The sequence below is a fragment of the Ovis canadensis genome, chromosome 17 (assembly GCF_042477335.2).
Source record: "Ovis canadensis isolate MfBH-ARS-UI-01 breed Bighorn chromosome 17, ARS-UI_OviCan_v2, whole genome shotgun sequence".
Classification (NCBI taxonomy): Eukaryota; Metazoa; Chordata; class Mammalia; order Artiodactyla; family Bovidae; genus Ovis; species Ovis canadensis.
In genome coordinates, this window is record NC_091261.1 from 12302586 (window position 1) to 12319663 (window position 17078).

The window sequence follows — 17078 nt, forward strand, 5'->3', positions numbered from 1 at the left end:
CCACATTCTGTCAGGCCTCTCCACCATGACCCGCCCGTCTTGGGTTGCCTCGCAGGCATGGCTTGGTTTCATTGAGTTAGACTAAGCGCGGCCGAGAGGAGCTACCCCACGTCCGAGGTCAGTGGCCGCCGGGAGGAGACACCCCGAGTCTGAGGTCAGGGTGGTGGCCAGGAAGAGCTACCTTGTGTCTGAGGCCAGTGGCAGCCAGGAGGAGCCACCCACGCCCGAGGCCAGGGCCGGCGGCCGGGAGTAGCAACCCGAGGAGTGGTGGCTGGGCAGGCACAGGAGGGCCTAGAGGAGCTATCCCATGTTGAAAGTCAGGAATGGCTGCGGTAAGAAGATACCTCTTGGCAAGGTAAGGAACAGTGGCTGTGCTTTGCTGGAGCAGCCGTGAAGAGATACCCCACGCCAAGGTAAGAGAAACCCAAGGAAGATGGTAAGTGTTGCAAGAGGGCATCACAGGGCAGACACACTGAAACCATATTGCAAAGCTATAGTCATTTAAACAGTATGATACAGGCACAAAAATAAAGATATAGAACAAGATAGAAACCTCAGAAATAAACCTATGGACCTATGGTCAATTAATCTTTGGTAAAGAAGGCAAGATTATACAGTGTTGGAAAGACAGTCTCTTCAACAAATGGTGCTGGGAAATCTGTACAGCTATACATAAAAAAATTAAATTAGATAATTCTTTAATACCATATTTTTTAGAAAGTTCAAAAAGGATTAAAGATCTAAATATGAGACTGCACATTATAAAACTCCTAGAGGAAAACTGAACACTCTCTGACATAAATTGCAGCAATATTTTTTTTTGATACATGTCCCAGAATAATGGAAATAAAAACAAAGACAAATGGGACCTACTTAAACACAAAAGCTTTTGCACAGCAAAGGAAACAAACAAAATGAAAAGACAACCCACTGATTGGGAGAAAATATTTGCAGATGATGTGACCAACATAGGATTAGTCTCCAAAATTTACAGACATGATAAACTCATGATACTAACAGCATCAAAACAAACAACCCAATCAATAAGAGAACAGAAGACATAGATATTTCTCCAAAGAGATGTTCAGATGGTCAAGAGGCACATGAAAATGAAAATGTTCAACATTGCTAATTATTAGAGAAATATGAATCAAAACTACAATGAAATATCACCTCATAACAGCCAGAATGGCTACCACCAAAAAATGAACAAACAATAAATACTGGAGGAGGTGTGGAGAGAAGGGAACCCTCCTACACTGTTAGTGGGAATGTAAATTGGTATAGCCACTATGGAGAACAGTATGTAGGTTCCTTAAAAAACTAAAAATAGAGTTACCATATGGACATATGCAGGGCCCCACAATCCCACTCCTGGGCATATATCTAGAGAAAAACATGATCTGAAAGGATACAGACATCCCAATGTTTATTGAAGCACTGTTAAAATAGCAAGACACGGAAGCAACCTAGAATGGATAAAGAAGATATGGTATACATATATATATACAATTGAATATTAATCAACCATTAAAAAGAATAAACCAATGCCATTTGCAGCAACATGGGCCTAGAGATTGCCATAGTAAGTGTAAGTAAGTCAGACAGAGAAGGAAAAATAGCATCTGACATCCCTTATATGTGGAATCTGAAAAGAAATGATACAGATCAATGTACAAAACAGAAAGACACCCATAGGCTTAGAGAACAATCTTATGGTTGTAGGGGGGAAAGCATGAAGGAAAGGGATAGTTAGTGAGTTGGGGTGGACGTGTACTCACTGCTATATTTAAAACAGATAATCAACAACAACCTACTTACTGTATAGCACATGGAACACTGCTCAATGTAATGTAGCAGCTTGGATGGAAGGGGAGTTTGGGGGAGAATACACACATGTATATGAGAAGCCGAGTCCCTTAACTGTTCACCTGAAACTATCAGAACATTGATAATCGGCTATAATCCAATACAAAGTAAAAAGTTAAGAAAGAATTTCCTGAAAACGTCGAAGTTAAGCAAATGTTGATCAAACTAAATTTTTTCAAACAAGTTGACCATAAACTGAACACTGCATTTAAAAAGTTGCATTGCACAGATTGTTAAAAGCATGGACTGTCTTTTAAAAAAAAACTAAATTTAGTATTTCTTGGTATGCACACTTAGTTTTTCAGCATATTGATTTATTAAACTTGTATCCACTGTGATTTCTTTATAAATAAATTTTTGAAGAAGTGAAAAAAATTCAGAGGTGGGGGAAAAATACTGAGAACAATTTAATTAGTATTACTAGTCAATAATAATAAATTCAGACAATTCAATTAGGATTAAGCTTCTAAATTAAAAAAAAATAGTAGAAATCCTTGTTATTTTAAGGTCTCTAAAGGAGTGTCTTTTTCTTTTGCTTCTTTTGCTTATGTTAAGGATTACCTATGCTAGTTAAGTGCTGTTATTTTTGGTTACTTTATCAGCACACAGTCCTCTGTCTTCTTAGATTATTTTGTTGACTGATTTAATTTTAGCCAGAATATCCACTGAGTACATACCCAAAGCATTTACATTAAAGAAACACTTGGAATGGGTTTTAAGCTGTGTGGACAAGGAATGACTTCTGTACAGGCCCTTTGTGGCTGAGTTACATAGAGTGTTATCTAACACTGATGGAATGCAATTCCAGGCAACCTTTCAAGTATTCCATCTGCATAATTTCGTTCAATACTCACAGCAACGCTATTAGCCAGTTCACCTCTGTTCAGTCACTCAGTCGTCTCGGACTCTTTGCTACCCCATGCACGGGAGCACGGCAGGCTTCCCTGTCCATCACCAATACCCAGCAGCTTGCTCAAACTCATGTCCATCGAGTCGTTGATGCCATCCAACCATCTCATCCTCTGTCGTCCCCTTCTCCGCCTGCCCTCAATCTTTCCCAGCATCAAGGTCTTTTCCAATGAGTCAGTTCTTCGCGTCGGATGGCCAAAGTATTGGAGCTTCAGCTTCGACATCATTCCTTCAAATGAATATTCAGGACTGATTTCCTTTAGGATGGACTGGCTGGATCCCCTTGCAGTTCAAGGGACTCTCAAAAGTCTTCTCCAACACCACAGTTCAAAAGCATCAATTCTTTGGCGCTCAGCTTTCTTTATGGCTATTAAGGTTACTATTAATATTATACTTCCTTTTTTTTTTTTTTCTTTTTTAAATACAGAAGAGGAAACTAGGGTATACAGACCTTAACTTGCAGGACATCACATGGACAGAGAACGGTGCGCCAGGATTCAAATGTGCCCTTTGACTCCTGAGCCTGCAAGAGTCATTATCTTGCCTTTCTGTCCCATCTGTCAGAGCATTAGTCCGTCAGTACACTACTCCGATTCACAGAACTTCGTATCTGTGACAACCTCGGCAAAACAACGGATATGCTTTGCGCTGATGAAACCCCTCATGCCGCTGGCAGGCGCCAACTCTCAGTGCGCAGGCGCCAACTCTCAGGCAGCCGGACGGGTCCCGTCTCCTGGGTAACGGCTGAGGCACAGGCGACAGGTAAAACACCCTTCTCCCCAGACCCAGAGGGCTGACGTCATTTCCTTCCTCTGGGCGGTCGCCTCAGTGACACGTAGGGCTGCAAGGCGGTGTTAGGTACCCGAGGCCCGGGGCGGGAGAAGTCACTTCCTCCCAGCGATCCTGTATCCTAGCAACCGCCCCCCACCTCCGTTCTTAGTCCCGCCTCCACGCTTCCTAAGAAGCCAGGCCTCTGAAAGCAGCCAGGCGCAGGCCGGGGAGAGGGGCCAGCCGCTGGGTTCTCGGGTCGCGGGCTGCCCTCAGCAGGCAAGTCAGGTGAGTACAGAAGGAGGGACTTGCGGGTCGCGGAGAACTGGGGCCAGAGCCGCGCTCTGCTGTGCCCTGGCCTGGCTAGTGGCGGCTGCTGGGTCGGCCGCGATGGGCCGAGGGGTTAGGCACAGGGCGCCACCTTGCTGGGCCAGAGCAGTCCCCGCGCGCTGCGGAGGGCAGCGAGACGGCCGGCAGTCTCTTCCTGGAGCAACTGGAAACCTTCACGGGACCATTTGACACTGATTTTGTAAAGCTTCATCTTGTTTTATCTAATTGTGTTAACATTTTTGTGAAAAGGTAGAGTGAAAGAAAAAAAAATTTTAATGATATTTTAGATGATCCTTTATGCTGACAGTAATCTTCTTTTAAATAAGTATAGCTTTTAAATAAATGTAGACTTTTCATTTTTAAAATAAAAGTAGCCTTTTAAATACTTTTAAATAAGTATTGCCTCTTTTGTAGGCAATATTATACTCTTGAATGGAAGAGAGGTAGAAAAGTTTCTATTTTAATTGGCAACAAGCCATTGCGCTCATTACTCGAGTGAGTGCAATAATTGTAAAACTTATTTAGAATAATAAAATAATTGTAAAACTACTTTAAGATAACTTAAGTTTGAATTTTCTTTTCTCTTTGAAAACCAGTTTGTTGTTAGAATTTGCCATTTATTTTCAAGAACTCTGTTGAAGTGAACATGCAGCTCAATGATGCTTTTCTTGTTTTTGTTTGGCTTTTCTGATGGTCAGATGGCAACCCACTCCAGTTCTCTTGCCTGGAAAATCCCATGGACGGAGGAGCATGGTAGGCTACAGTCCATGGGGTGGCAAAGAGTCGGACACGACTGAGCAACTTCACTTTCTGGTGGTCAAGGAAGCATTAAATGTAATAATACAAATTCTCAAGCATGCAAAAATGTCTGACTTGTTTTTTGTGTGTTTCAGCCAACGTCAGAGGTTGAATTATTCCTATCATTTGTTAGCCACTTTATAAAGGTCAAGAATTAAAACACACTATGTCTGATGAAGTTTTTAGCACAACTTTGGCATATACAAAGAGTCCAAAAGTCACCAAAAGAACTACTTTCCAGGTAAAGTATTTTTATTTTGAATGATTTTACAAGGTAATTCCTGTATTAGGAATATTGGACTTGAAAATAATCCTAGAGCAGTCCTATATAGAGCATGAGTAAATCCTATGTTTCTTTTGAGACTTTGCAGATGATTGTATTTGGGCTCTAGTATTACCAGCTCTTCTGTGTGGCTTTAAGACTACTAAACTAAATACTAGGTTCTTACTATATTAAAAGTTAAATTCGCTTGTGAAAGTTAAATAGCAGCTTCTAATTGCCATTTTCATATAAAGATTGTTATTTTTTTTTTCTGGTTTAACACAATAACATATAAGTTTTCTCTGTCCAGTTGCTATAATTTTGAACTGAACGTCTCAATTTATGGTATTGATTACATCTGTTAATAGCAATATGCTGAAACAAAAGATCATAAAGAATACCAGTTTCTTCCAAAATATCAGTTTATAATGAACCTGGTCCAGATAGAGTCCCTCAATTAATTTTCTTGGTGTTGTCTGTCTTGTTTAACTGTAAGTTCCATGAAAAAAGAGGTCGTCTGTGATGTTCTGTGTTGCCTCTTAGAGTTTGGGTGCATGGCATAAAGTAGGGTTTCAGTAAATATTTGTTAGATGAATGAAATCTGAGTTTTAAAGCAGTTATTAATCAAGCATTATTTGTTTAAATATTAGTTCTACATATGAGAGTACGCATTTGGGTGGAGACTGATTTTAATTATCTCATTTCAGGATGAGCTAATAAAAGCAATTACAGCTCGCTCAGCCAGACAGAGAAGTTCTGAATACTCAGATGACTTTGACAGTGATGAGACTGGTATGTGAGAACATGAGAAAAGAAATGTCTTCTTTTTGCTTCCTTAATTATGTATAGCCCAAATCTGAAAACAAAACAAAACAGAAATCACCATTCTAAAATAATACCAGTGAATTCACTGGTTTTAGGTCTCCAGCTTTTTAATGAATAAAGTCACTCTTAATTTTCAAGAAGTTGTATGATTGTCCTTGTTCTTTTTCTGAATGTGTATAGATTTGCTTGCAGTGGTAAATTAGAGTGGAGATGATGAGTTCATCTTTAAGGCCAACCCTATGAGACCTACAGTGAGGTAATAATTAGGGACCATAAAACTGAACTTTGGGTACATCAGAATCACTTTTATAATGCTTTTTCTAAATCAAGGTGTTTTGCCTGTGAAAGGGAATCAGTTTTAAAAACCCAGTATATCAGTACTGTATGATTAATTTGGTTTCTTTGGTTATGTAAGATATTAACATTTCACATTTCAAGATAAACATGCAAAATTCTGAACTTGAAATTCAGTGTTTTATTCTTTGATATTCAGTGAATAACTCTTGGTGTTCTCTGGAAAAGGTACCAGAACAATAGTTAAATCATTACTGTATAGTTAAGTTAGCATTCTTTATTATTCTTCTCAAAATAAAATCTAATACTCTGGTATGGATGGAATAGCATTTCCAAAATTTTAATGGAAAAACATTGTTAGCTACTTCTTCCATTTACAAATATTCTTGATTTTATATGATGAAGTTTTTGGAAAAAAAAAAAAAGTTTTAGGGTCCAAAATCTAAATGTCTGTGACTGATTGTTGTTTTGAAGAACCTTTGAATGACTTCTCTCGGAGCAAGCACAGTGCTTGAGTTGATACACTATTCATACTCAGTATGTTTTAAATAAATGAAACTGAAATTTTTAATTTTTAGACTGCCCAAGTTAGGAGTTTTCTTAGGGTTCCAAATCTATTCACAGTTGTAAATTCATATCTAGTTTTTAAGGTAATGTTTTTGATTGATGTAGCCTTTAAAGCTTTAAAATGTACTATTGAAAATATTTTTCTCTTCTATTTTTCAGTTTCCTTAGGTGATTTTTCTGACACCTCAGTAGATGAAAATTCAGTTAAGAAAAAAATGAATAATTTTCACATATCAGATGATGAAGAAAACAATTCTCCCAAACTGTCTTTTTTGAAAACCAAGAAATCAAGCAATGATGTGAGGAAACATGAGCCAGTAGTCTCTATCAAAAATGATGACATTGCACTTGATAATGGTGAAGGCATGATTGTAAATCCCTTACCTGAATCTCAAAGTAAACAACAGGAAGTTGAAAAAGAGAAAATTAAAATGGAAACTAAACCTAGAATTCTTCCAATCAAAAGTACATCTTCAGGTAATTTGTTGGTTTGGTTTGGTTTAGTCGCTAAGTTGTATTGGACTCTTTGCAGTCCCATGGACTGTAGCCCGCCAGGCTCCTCTGTCCATGGGATTTTACAGGCAAGAATACTAGAGTGGATCAAAAGTACTTCTTTAGGTAATTTGTTAGGTTACTGTAATTGCATTTCTTGAAAATTTATTTTAAGATAATTACAAAATATTTTTACATAGAGGCTAATAAATATTTAAGAAAAAAGACTTAACTTTTCAATTTTACAGATATAAATAAAAATAATAGAAGTATAGACAATGAAAGTGAAAATGTTTGTCTCTCAGTCCTGTCTGACTCTTTGTGACCCAATGGACTGTTGCCTGCCCGGCTCCTCTGTCCATGGAATTCTCAGGGCAAGAACACTGGAGCGGGTTGCCAGTCCCTTCTCCAATGGATCTTCCTAACCCAGGGATTGAAACCAGGTCTCCTGCATTACAGGCAGATTCTTTATTGTGTGAACCACCAAGGATGCTCATATATTGGAGATCTGGCTGTGTAGAGGTTGGGTGTGTGTGTGTGTAGTAAGTCACTTCAGTTGTGTCCTACTTTTTGTGACCCTGTGTGCTGTAGCCCACCAGGCTTCTCTGTCCATGTGACTCTCCAGGCAAGAATACTGCGTGGGTTGCCATGCCGTCCTCCAGGAGATCTTCCCAACCCAGGGGTCGAACCCACGTCTCTTATGTCTCCTGTATTGGCAGGCAGGTTCTTTACCACTAGTGGGACCTGGGAAACCCAGAACCATAGAGGAAAGCTGTAATTTTAAGGAAAGTCTGGAGGCTTAAATAGTAAGAGCAATAACACCTCTCCCTCCTGTCCTCCAACCCCCATTTCAAATATACAAATGTCAGACAAATATTCTGGCAAATGACTGCCCCAGTGCTGCTCTAACCCTAATGTCTGGAGTGTGAGATTGATTAGAAAAGATTCCATTGTAGTTACATCGCTAAAAACAAAATTGGAGCTTATAGGCCTTAGCGAGGCTGGATGTGGATGACTGAAAGTTCTTTGGCTTCTTATCAGGCACCAGCAGAGATGCAAGACTGAATGAATGCAGGAGGTGGAAGAACTTTGAGCGTCCACATCCAGCCTCACTGAGACATATGAGCTCCAATTTTGCTTTTAGCAGTGTAACTACAATGGAATCCTTTCTGATGCATGTCACACTCCAGACATTAGGGTTAGAGAGCAGCAGTGGGACTAGTCCTAAAGAATCATTTCCATGCAGCCATTTGCCAGAATATCCATGTGACATTTGTATATTTGAAATGGGGGTGGGGGAGAGAGGTGTTGTTACTCTTATCATTTAAGCCTCCAGACTTTCCTTAAGAGAATCTCCATTTGGTTTCTCTGTTCCCCAGGAAAATCCACTAAAACTCAGTTTTCTGTGGGGAAGTTCCTGGTATGACCATTACAGTAGTTTCTCCACAATTCTACTGAGCCCTGGGCATAGTGGAGCAGGGATGGAGTGAAGCAGGCACCAACTGCCATGAGATTCCCTGGGCTGCCATGCAGGGACAACAGCATAGAAGGTGAAGGATTTGGGGTCTTCCAGTCTTTTTCTATTTTATGGAAAACAATAGGAGTTGATACTAACCTTCACAAAAACCTCTTTCCTTTATATCATCATTAAATACAATACTGGTATGAAATACTTTTCATACTTTATATATTAGATAGCACTGATAACCTCAGGCAAAGCTTTATTTCAGATATGTATTAGGGACCCACTCCTTTTTCCACCCCTGACAATCCTATCCACTTTCAAATGAGAAGATATGACTCAGCAATGATACTAGGGAAAAAGCCACTATATGTTAATTATGTATGACCTTAGCAATAGGGTAAGCCTTACTGTCTTCATAAGGAGGGAGAGGAGCCATGCTTTCCCTTCCTACAGAATTGTTTGAAGAAGGTACCCAGGTGGCACAGTGGTAAAGAATCCACTTGCCAATGCAGGAGATGTAGGAGAGGTGGGTTTGATCCCTGGGTCGGAGAGATCCTCCGGGAGGAGGACTCCAGTATCTTGCCTGGAAAGTTCCGTGGACAGAGGAGCCTGGCAGGTGGGCTCTAGTCCCATGGGGTTGCAAAGAGTCAGACATGACAACACACACTCATCACACTAAAGTATAAACGTCTACAAAAGTGTAAGCACAAGGTCTAATGAAACAGAATTTACTTGCTAAAATGTACCTTGCCAGTGTGCTGAGTAAGATAAAAAATGGAGAGAAGGGAAACATAATCAAATAGTGAATAATCCAATACATCACCATTTCCCCCAGTATTTTCCACAGTTTGTTCATTGTATTAAGGGGAAAACACAGTTATAGAAATTTTAAACCAATTTCTTCATGAGAGAACTTCTTGGAACCATTAGTAAAGACATATGCACCGTGAATCTTTATGAAAGATAGAGTATGTAGTATTCCCTAGTCCTAGTTGAATTTAAAAAACTATTTTTATAGATTATGTTTATCCTATTTGTCCTGATTCTGAAAAGTTTTCATTAGGTAATAAGAAACTGTGAGCATACTATAAAAGCTAAAACTTAGTTGGATATAGATATAAGTATATAATTAAAACTTTATGGTACATAATCAGCAATAATCCATCTATTTTAATACCTTTTTTAAAACCTGTGACAAATTAAAATGAATAGAGAAATACTGTACTTTGACCACAAGATGGCCCCAGGATTATGAATGTGCAATACTGAATTTTTGAACAATCATTAACCATTTGCAATTCAGTATATGTAGTATAAAAATAATTACTGAAATAGGTAATCATTTACATTTGATAATGAAACAAGACATTTTGATAATGTATAGACTTTTTTTTTCTTTCTGAAAACTTAATGCTTCTGGAAGTGGAATTTTGGTATAAAATATTTGAAATCATTATTCCAAGGTTATTCAAGTTGAAGGAAAAAGTTGAGTCTGCTGGTTAGTGCCTGGCATGTAGAATTCTTTAAATATTTGAATATATAAATGAATAATTTATTCATTAAAGAAGAAATATATAAATGAATAATTTATTCATTAAAGAAGTAATATGGTTTACAAGTTTAGCTCTATCTAAATTTTTAGACTTTTTCTTTATCATGTTTGGAACTTAATATTTTTAATATCATGAGATATTGCTGAATATCATTTAATGCTTTATAAAAATATTAGAACCTGAAAGTTTCCTTTGTTCTCGCTTGTCTACTGTTCAGTTCAGTCACTTAGTCATGTCCAACTGTTTGCCACCCCATGGACTGCAGCATGCCAGGCTTCCCTGTTGATCACCAGCTCCCGACAAGACCCAGTTTCCCCCTCAGTCAGTCTCTCCCATCAGGAAGCTTCCACAAGCCTCTTATCTTTCTCCATCAGAAGACAGACAGAATGAAAACCACAGTAACAGAAAACTAACCAAACTGATCACATGAACCACAGCCTGTCTAGCTCAATGAAACTATAAGCTATGCCTTGTAGGGGCAACCAAGATAGACAGGTCATGGTGGAGAGTTCTGACCAAATGTGGTCCACTGGAGAGGGGAATGGCAAATCACTTCACTATTCTTGCCTTGAGAACCCCATGAACAGTATGAAAAGGCAAAACGATAGGACACTGAAAGATGAACTCCCCAGGTTGGTAGGTGCCCAGTATGCTACTGGAGATCAGTGGAGAAATAACTCCAGAAAGAATGAAGAGACGGAGTCAAAATGAAAACAACACCCAGTTGTGGATATGATGGGTGATGGAAGTAAAGTCCAATGTTGTAAAGAGCAATATTGCATAGGAACCTGAAATGTTCGGTCCATGAATCAAGGCAAATTTGAAGTGGTCAAACAGGAGATGGCAAGAGTGAACACTGACATTTTAGGAATCAGTGAACTAAAATGAACTGGATTGAGCAAATTTAATTTAAATGACCATTATATCTACTACTGTGGGCAAGAATCCCTTAGAAGAAATGAAGTAGCCATCATAGTCAACTAAAGAGTCCAAAATGTAGTACTTGGATGCAGCCTCAAAAATGACAGAATGATCTCTGTTCATTTCCAAGGCAAACCATTCAATATCTCAGTAATCCAAGTCTGTGCCCCAAACAGTAATGCTGAAGAAGCTGAAGTTGAATGGTTCTATGAAGACCTACAAGACCTTTTAGAACTAACACCCAAAAAAGATGTCCTCTTCATTATAGGGGACTGGAATGCAAAAGTAGGAAGTCAAGAGCTAACTGGATTAATGGGCAAATTTGCCTTTGGAGTACAAAATGAAGCAGGGCAAGGGCTAATAGAGTTTTGCCAAGAGAACACACTGGTCATAGCAAACACCCTCTTCCAAGAGAAGACTCTATACATGGACATCACCAGATGGTCGATACCCAAACTGAACTGATTATATTCTTTGCAGCCAAAGATGGAGAAGCTCTATACAATCAGCAAGAACAAGACCGGGAGCTGACTGTGGCTCAAATCATGAACTCCTTATTGCCAAATTCAGACTTAAATTTTCTGCTGTAAAAAGTACAATAATCAAACTCTTTCACTTTATCAGGTAATGGTCACATTGATAGTGATTGTAGAAAGTAATTTTTACAAGGTATGCTGTTTTTGTTTTAACTTTAAAGCAGGAACACCTTGACTCCATTAGCATTGGAGCCAGGGTACTCCTGCTTTAATTCCACAAACTAGAGTTTAATACCATAGGCACATGAGCTCTTTGTTCCTCATTTTATTTATCTGTAAAAGGGGCCAATAGTTGAACCACTGCAAGGAGTTTGAGGCAATTAAATGAGTTTATGTATCTGAAGGGTTTAGAGCAATCTGGCATAAATTAAGCATGCTATAAATGCTTTCACTATTCACTTTATTATTCAGCGTTTGTTCCTAGGCAGATCATTTTATTTATCCACACATATTTGTTGTTTGTATGATATGTCTCCCTGTTACAAGCACTGTGAAGGTAACTGTGACTGCAGCGTTAGAGATGTGGTACCAGTCCTCCAAGACTGTCTTACTCATTTGGGCTGCTGTAATCAAATACTTCCCAAATACTACTGGGGCTTCCCGGATGGCACTAGTGGTAAAGAACCCACCTGACAATGCAGGAGATGCAGGTTCAGTCCCTGGGTTGGGAGGATCCCCTGGAGGAGGAAATGGCAACCCATTCCAGTATTCTTGCCAGGAAAATCCCAAGGACTGTGGAGCCTGGTGGGCTACAGTCCATGGATTCATCAAGAGTCAAACCTGACTGAAGTAGCTTAGCAGAACAGCACAACCAGAAACTTCAAACTGGGTGAATTATAACCGACAAAAATCTGTTTCTCACAGTTCTGGAGGACGAAAGTCTGAGGTCACAGGGCTCATAGGGTTGGTTAGGGTCCTTTTCCACGTTGCAGGCTTCCCATTGTAGCTTTACATGGTGGAAAGGGCAAGGGAACTTTCTAGAACATTATTTTTAGGCCACTAATTCCATTCATGAAGGTCTGCCTGTATGACATAATCACCTCCCAAAGGTCTTACTTCCTAATATATCACTTTTGGGGTTAAGATTTCAATGTAAGAATGGTAGTTGTGAGTGGCTAGAGGGAGAGGGAAAAGGAAATTGCTGGTCAAAAGGTGTAAAGTTTCAGTTAGCAAGGTGAACAAGTTCTAGAGTTCTGCTGTATGGCTTTGTGCCTTTAGGTAATAATACTGTATTCTGCAATTAAAATTTTGTTAAGAAAATGGATCTCCTGTTCAGTGTTGTTATTACAGTAAAAAAGACTCAAAACCTTTTATCAAGCTTTATATGATATTCTGCTTAAATGGAGATTCCAAAGACAAGCAGGCATTTGTCAGGAGAAGCCAGAAGTGGACATCCTAGGCAAAGGAAGAACTAGGGTAAAAGTTTGGTGGCAAGAGAGGTGGCCCAACTGCAGAAGGAGAGCGAGCCCAGCATATCAGGACAGATTACCAAGGGAGTGTGCCAGCGACGAGGCAGCACAGCTAGCCAGGGACAAGACTGAAACCTTTATATTGTTCAGAGGCAATGAACTTGCAGGACTGGATGATGGGGAGCCACTGAAGAATTTTGTGGAGAGGGGTGGTGTGATCTGATTTGTGTTTTATAAACATTGCTGAGGCAGTAATCTAGGCAAGACTGGATAAGGAACTGACAGTGGGGTTGCAGAAAGTGGGATAAATGAGAGATATTTAGAGGTAGAGTCAATAGGATATCATGACGCTTTGGATTTTGAGGGAGGAATATAGGATAACTCTTGGATTTTTAATTGGACATTTGACCAGAATTTAGGACATACCTAAAATTGGCAGTTAAACATTTATAGTGGTTCCAATTAGGTCTGACTCTAGAATCTTCTAGCAGGATTTATAACCCCACTTACCAATAAAAAGAAAGGTATTCAATTTTGCAGCTTTGTCAGAAGAATACATTGGTAGGACAGTGGAGAAATGTATATATATAAAAGGTGAAATTTAGGGAAAAGTTCATGTAAAATACCTGTATATCATGTTCTGAGGGCTAGAAGTATACCAGCATTAGATTGTTGTTTTAAACTTAAAAGTAGTGGAAATAGTAACTGAGAAATTTTAATAACTGCTGGAGAGGTTTTATGGACTCAGAGAACAGCAGCTCACAAGTTGTCGAGTTCTCCATTCCTTTTTCCAGGGACACTGGCTCTTCTACCCCTGTATCGACATCATCTTCATGCTTGTTACAGCACTTACCTTTGTTTTATAATTTTATTTGTTTACAGTCATCTCCCTCCCCAACCTCTAAAATCCTAGGACAGGGCCATTGCCAGTGTCTTTTTTCTGAGATCTGTTTATGTGAGTGATGTGGACAGGGCCTGGTGGCAGACACTCAGTAAAGGTTTGATGGCTGAACTGCCTCATTTTATAAATGCTGAAATCAAGACATGGTTCTGTTTGTTTTAAAAAATTGTTTTTTTTTTAATGTCATCTATAATTTATTTTTATTTTTTTAATTCATTTTTTTTAACTTTACAATACTGTATTGGTTTTGCCATATATCAACGTGAATCTGCCACGAGTGTACATAAATTCCCACTCTTGAACCCCCCTCCCACCTCCCTCCCCATACCATCCCTCTGGGTTATCCCAGTGCACCAGTCCCAAGCATCCTGTATCCTGCATCGAACCTAGACTGGCGATTCATTTCTTATATGATATTATACATGTTTCAATGCCATTCTCCCAAATCATCCCGCCCTCTCACTCTCCCACAGAGTAAAAAATTGTTAATACTATGAGAGTTGATAAAGTAGAATAGTTAACTACTCACAAGAGTGAAGTATATTGGTTACTTTCAGAATGGCAGCCATTAAAAAAAATTTTTTTTTGATTGTGAACTATTACATATTTTTACTTTCTGGAGTTCCTTATAGAGAAGGGTGTGGGCTTCTTCTGCAGGACGGAGTGGCAAGGTGCTTGGAAACAGGAGGGAAGTTTGGTGGCACATGGGGTGTAGGAGAAGCCATGACCATCTTAAAAATATATGTATTTTTTACTGTATTAAATGTATGAAAGCATTCTATTTTTCTGCAGAAAATAACAGCAGCCTTGAAGCAGACAGCCAATTTAAGCCTTCACCTCGACCCAGGAGCATGTTGAAAAAGCACAGCCATGGGGAGAAGAAAGATAGCCTAGGAGACAATAGAGAAACTGTCCCACACGAAGATTTAGAGGCACATTCCACACCTTCGTTCCTCCCAAGGCTGAATGACAGACAGCCAGAAGCTGAGAAGAATGCATTCTCTGAAAACCTTGATCCTGAGGTTAGCACTGTTGCTGAATTGTGTTTTGAGTTCAGGTTTTTGCATCTGATTATAAGAGAAAGAGAATATTTGTGTACATGCATGTGTGTGTGTGTGTGTGTGTGTGTGTTTTACATGTTTTCTTCAGCAAATGACAAGGAACTTTAATTTTTAGAATATATTCTATTGGGTCTAAAACTGCATTGTAAGATAGAGCAAAGATGCAGAATTATTTTGTGTACTGCTAAGAAGGAAAAAAACTGCTAATTAAGCTATAACATGCCAGTCATTATAAGATGCATCCAATATCAGAGAATGTTAAATGTGAAAAAACAGTGCAGTCCTTTTGAATCTTTGCAACACTTTAATTGCAAGTATATATTTACACGTATTTTAATTGTATAATTTACGGCCAGTGTCATTTTAGTCATTTGGTTTTAGTCACTCAACAAATGCATATTGAGTGTTCACAGCAGTGTCCTATCTTTTGTGGGATACCGCAATGGGAGTAGATATGATCCTTCAGGAGTTCATCAGGAGTTTACTGTGTACTGTCGTTAGGGAAGAACACTTGGTCTCCTGTATTTAAATTTCACTATGGCTAGGAAACTTCAACCTCACATTTCAGAAGGGATAAGTATGGGAAGAACATTCTAGCTCCACAGTCTGCTTAAGCAGATAAGAGAAAACTAAACAGTACCTGGCTAAGCTTCTTTCTTCTGACTCCTCTCTGGTTCAGAGGTGAGTAAGAGAGGTGGTACAAAGGGAGACAGAGGAAGTCCTTTGTATCACAGCTAAATGAATGCATCTCTCCAGTTCAGACCAGAAGTGTGATTACAGTAGGCTTCTTACTCCACTCTTGTCCTGTAGGTTACCTTTATCAGTAAAGCTGGCAATTTGATATAAGCCTCTCTAACTTCAGTGTGCTATGTCCTAATTTGTTATAAAAATCTGGAGAAGAGATGGGCTTATCAAAGCCAAACAGTTATTGTATATTGAATAAGATCATCTGACTGAGTGGATGTTATGGTAGTTCACACTAGCTGTTACAAGTGCCACAAATTAGACTTAAAACAACAGAAGTTTTTTCAGTTCTGGAGGTCAGAAGTCCAAAATTGAAGTGTGGGTAGGGTCATACTCTCTCTGAAGGCTCTAGAAAGAAATCCTTCCTTGCTTCTTCCAGCTTCTGGTGGTTGTCAGAAATCTTTCGTGGGCCTTGGCTGTCAGCTGCATCTCTCTAATCCCTGTCTCTGTCATCACATGGCCTTTTCCCCTTGGTCTCTGTGTCTCCCCTCACTTTCTTCTGAAAAGAGGCACCAGTCATTTGACTTAGGGTCCACCTTAGTCTAGTATATCCTCATTTTAATTAATTCCATCTGAGATTCAGGATAGACATGAATCTTGAGGTACATTATTCAGACTGGTAGTGATGCCTAACTAAATCCTCTTTATGATGCATGTTATGTCCCTTGATTAAAGAAAAAAGTATTCTTAAAGTTTTTAAAGTAACATTATATAATGACAGAAAGTTTAATTGAAAAATATCTACTCATAATCCCACCACTTAATAACAACAATGTTCATGATTCTTATTCCCTTTGGGGCTGTTTTTCCTATACTTCAGTTCAGTTCAGGTCAGTCACTCAGTCGTGTCTGACTCTTTGCGACCCCATGAATCGCAGCACGCCAGGCCTTCCTGTCCATCACCGTCTCCCGGAGTTCACTCAGACTCACGTCCATCAACTCAGTGATGCCATCTAGCCATCTCATCCTCTGTTGTCCCCTTTTCCTCCTGCCCCCTATCTCTCCCAGCATCAGAGTCTTTTCAAATGAGTCAACCCTTCACATGAGATGGCCAAAGTACTGGAGTTTCAGCTTTAGCATCATTCCTTCCAAAGAATCCCAGGGCTGATCTCCTTTAGAATGGACTGGTTGGATCTCCTTGCAGTCCAAGGGACTCTCAAGAGTCTTCTCCAACACCACAGTTCAAAAGCATCAATTCTTCAGCGCTCAGCTTTCTTCACAGTCCAATTCTCACATCCATACATGACCACAGGAAAAACCATAGCCTTGACTAGACGAACCTTTGTTGGCAAAGTAATGTCTCTGCTTTTCAATATGCTATCTAGGTTGGTCATAACTTTCCTTCCAAGGAGTAAGCGCTTTTTAATTTCACAG

General features: G+C 39.3%; 1 protein-coding gene and 1 long non-coding RNA gene across 16 annotated transcripts in view; one reads left to right on the plus strand and one right to left on the minus strand.

Moving 5' to 3' along the window:
- LOC138422137 (uncharacterized) overlaps positions 1-3565 on the minus strand; it is a 60145-nt gene extending 56580 nt beyond the window's left edge. For both annotated transcript variants that reach the window (XR_011249753.1, XR_011249754.1), the window contains exon 1: positions 2724-3565. This is a non-coding gene — a long non-coding RNA (uncharacterized lncRNA). The remainder of the gene's footprint in view (positions 1-2723) is intronic.
- MAP9 (microtubule associated protein 9) overlaps positions 3514-17078 on the plus strand; it is a 59428-nt gene continuing 45863 nt past the window's right edge. For 6 of the 14 annotated variants that reach the window (XM_069556619.1, XM_069556617.1, XM_069556621.1 and 3 more), the window contains exons 1-5: positions 3515-3834; positions 4770-4915; positions 5644-5728; positions 6782-7099; positions 14692-14921. In XM_069556619.1, coding sequence (XP_069412720.1) covers positions 4841-4915; positions 5644-5728; positions 6782-7099; positions 14692-14921 — 708 coding nt within the window. In that variant the 5' untranslated portion in view covers positions 3515-3834; positions 4770-4840. Of the gene's footprint in view, positions 3835-4574; positions 4630-4769; positions 4916-5643; positions 5729-6781; positions 7100-14691; positions 14922-17078 lie in introns of all 14 variants that reach the window. The other 8 variants (XM_069556620.1, XM_069556618.1, XM_069556623.1 and 5 more) reach the window with 4 other exon arrangements.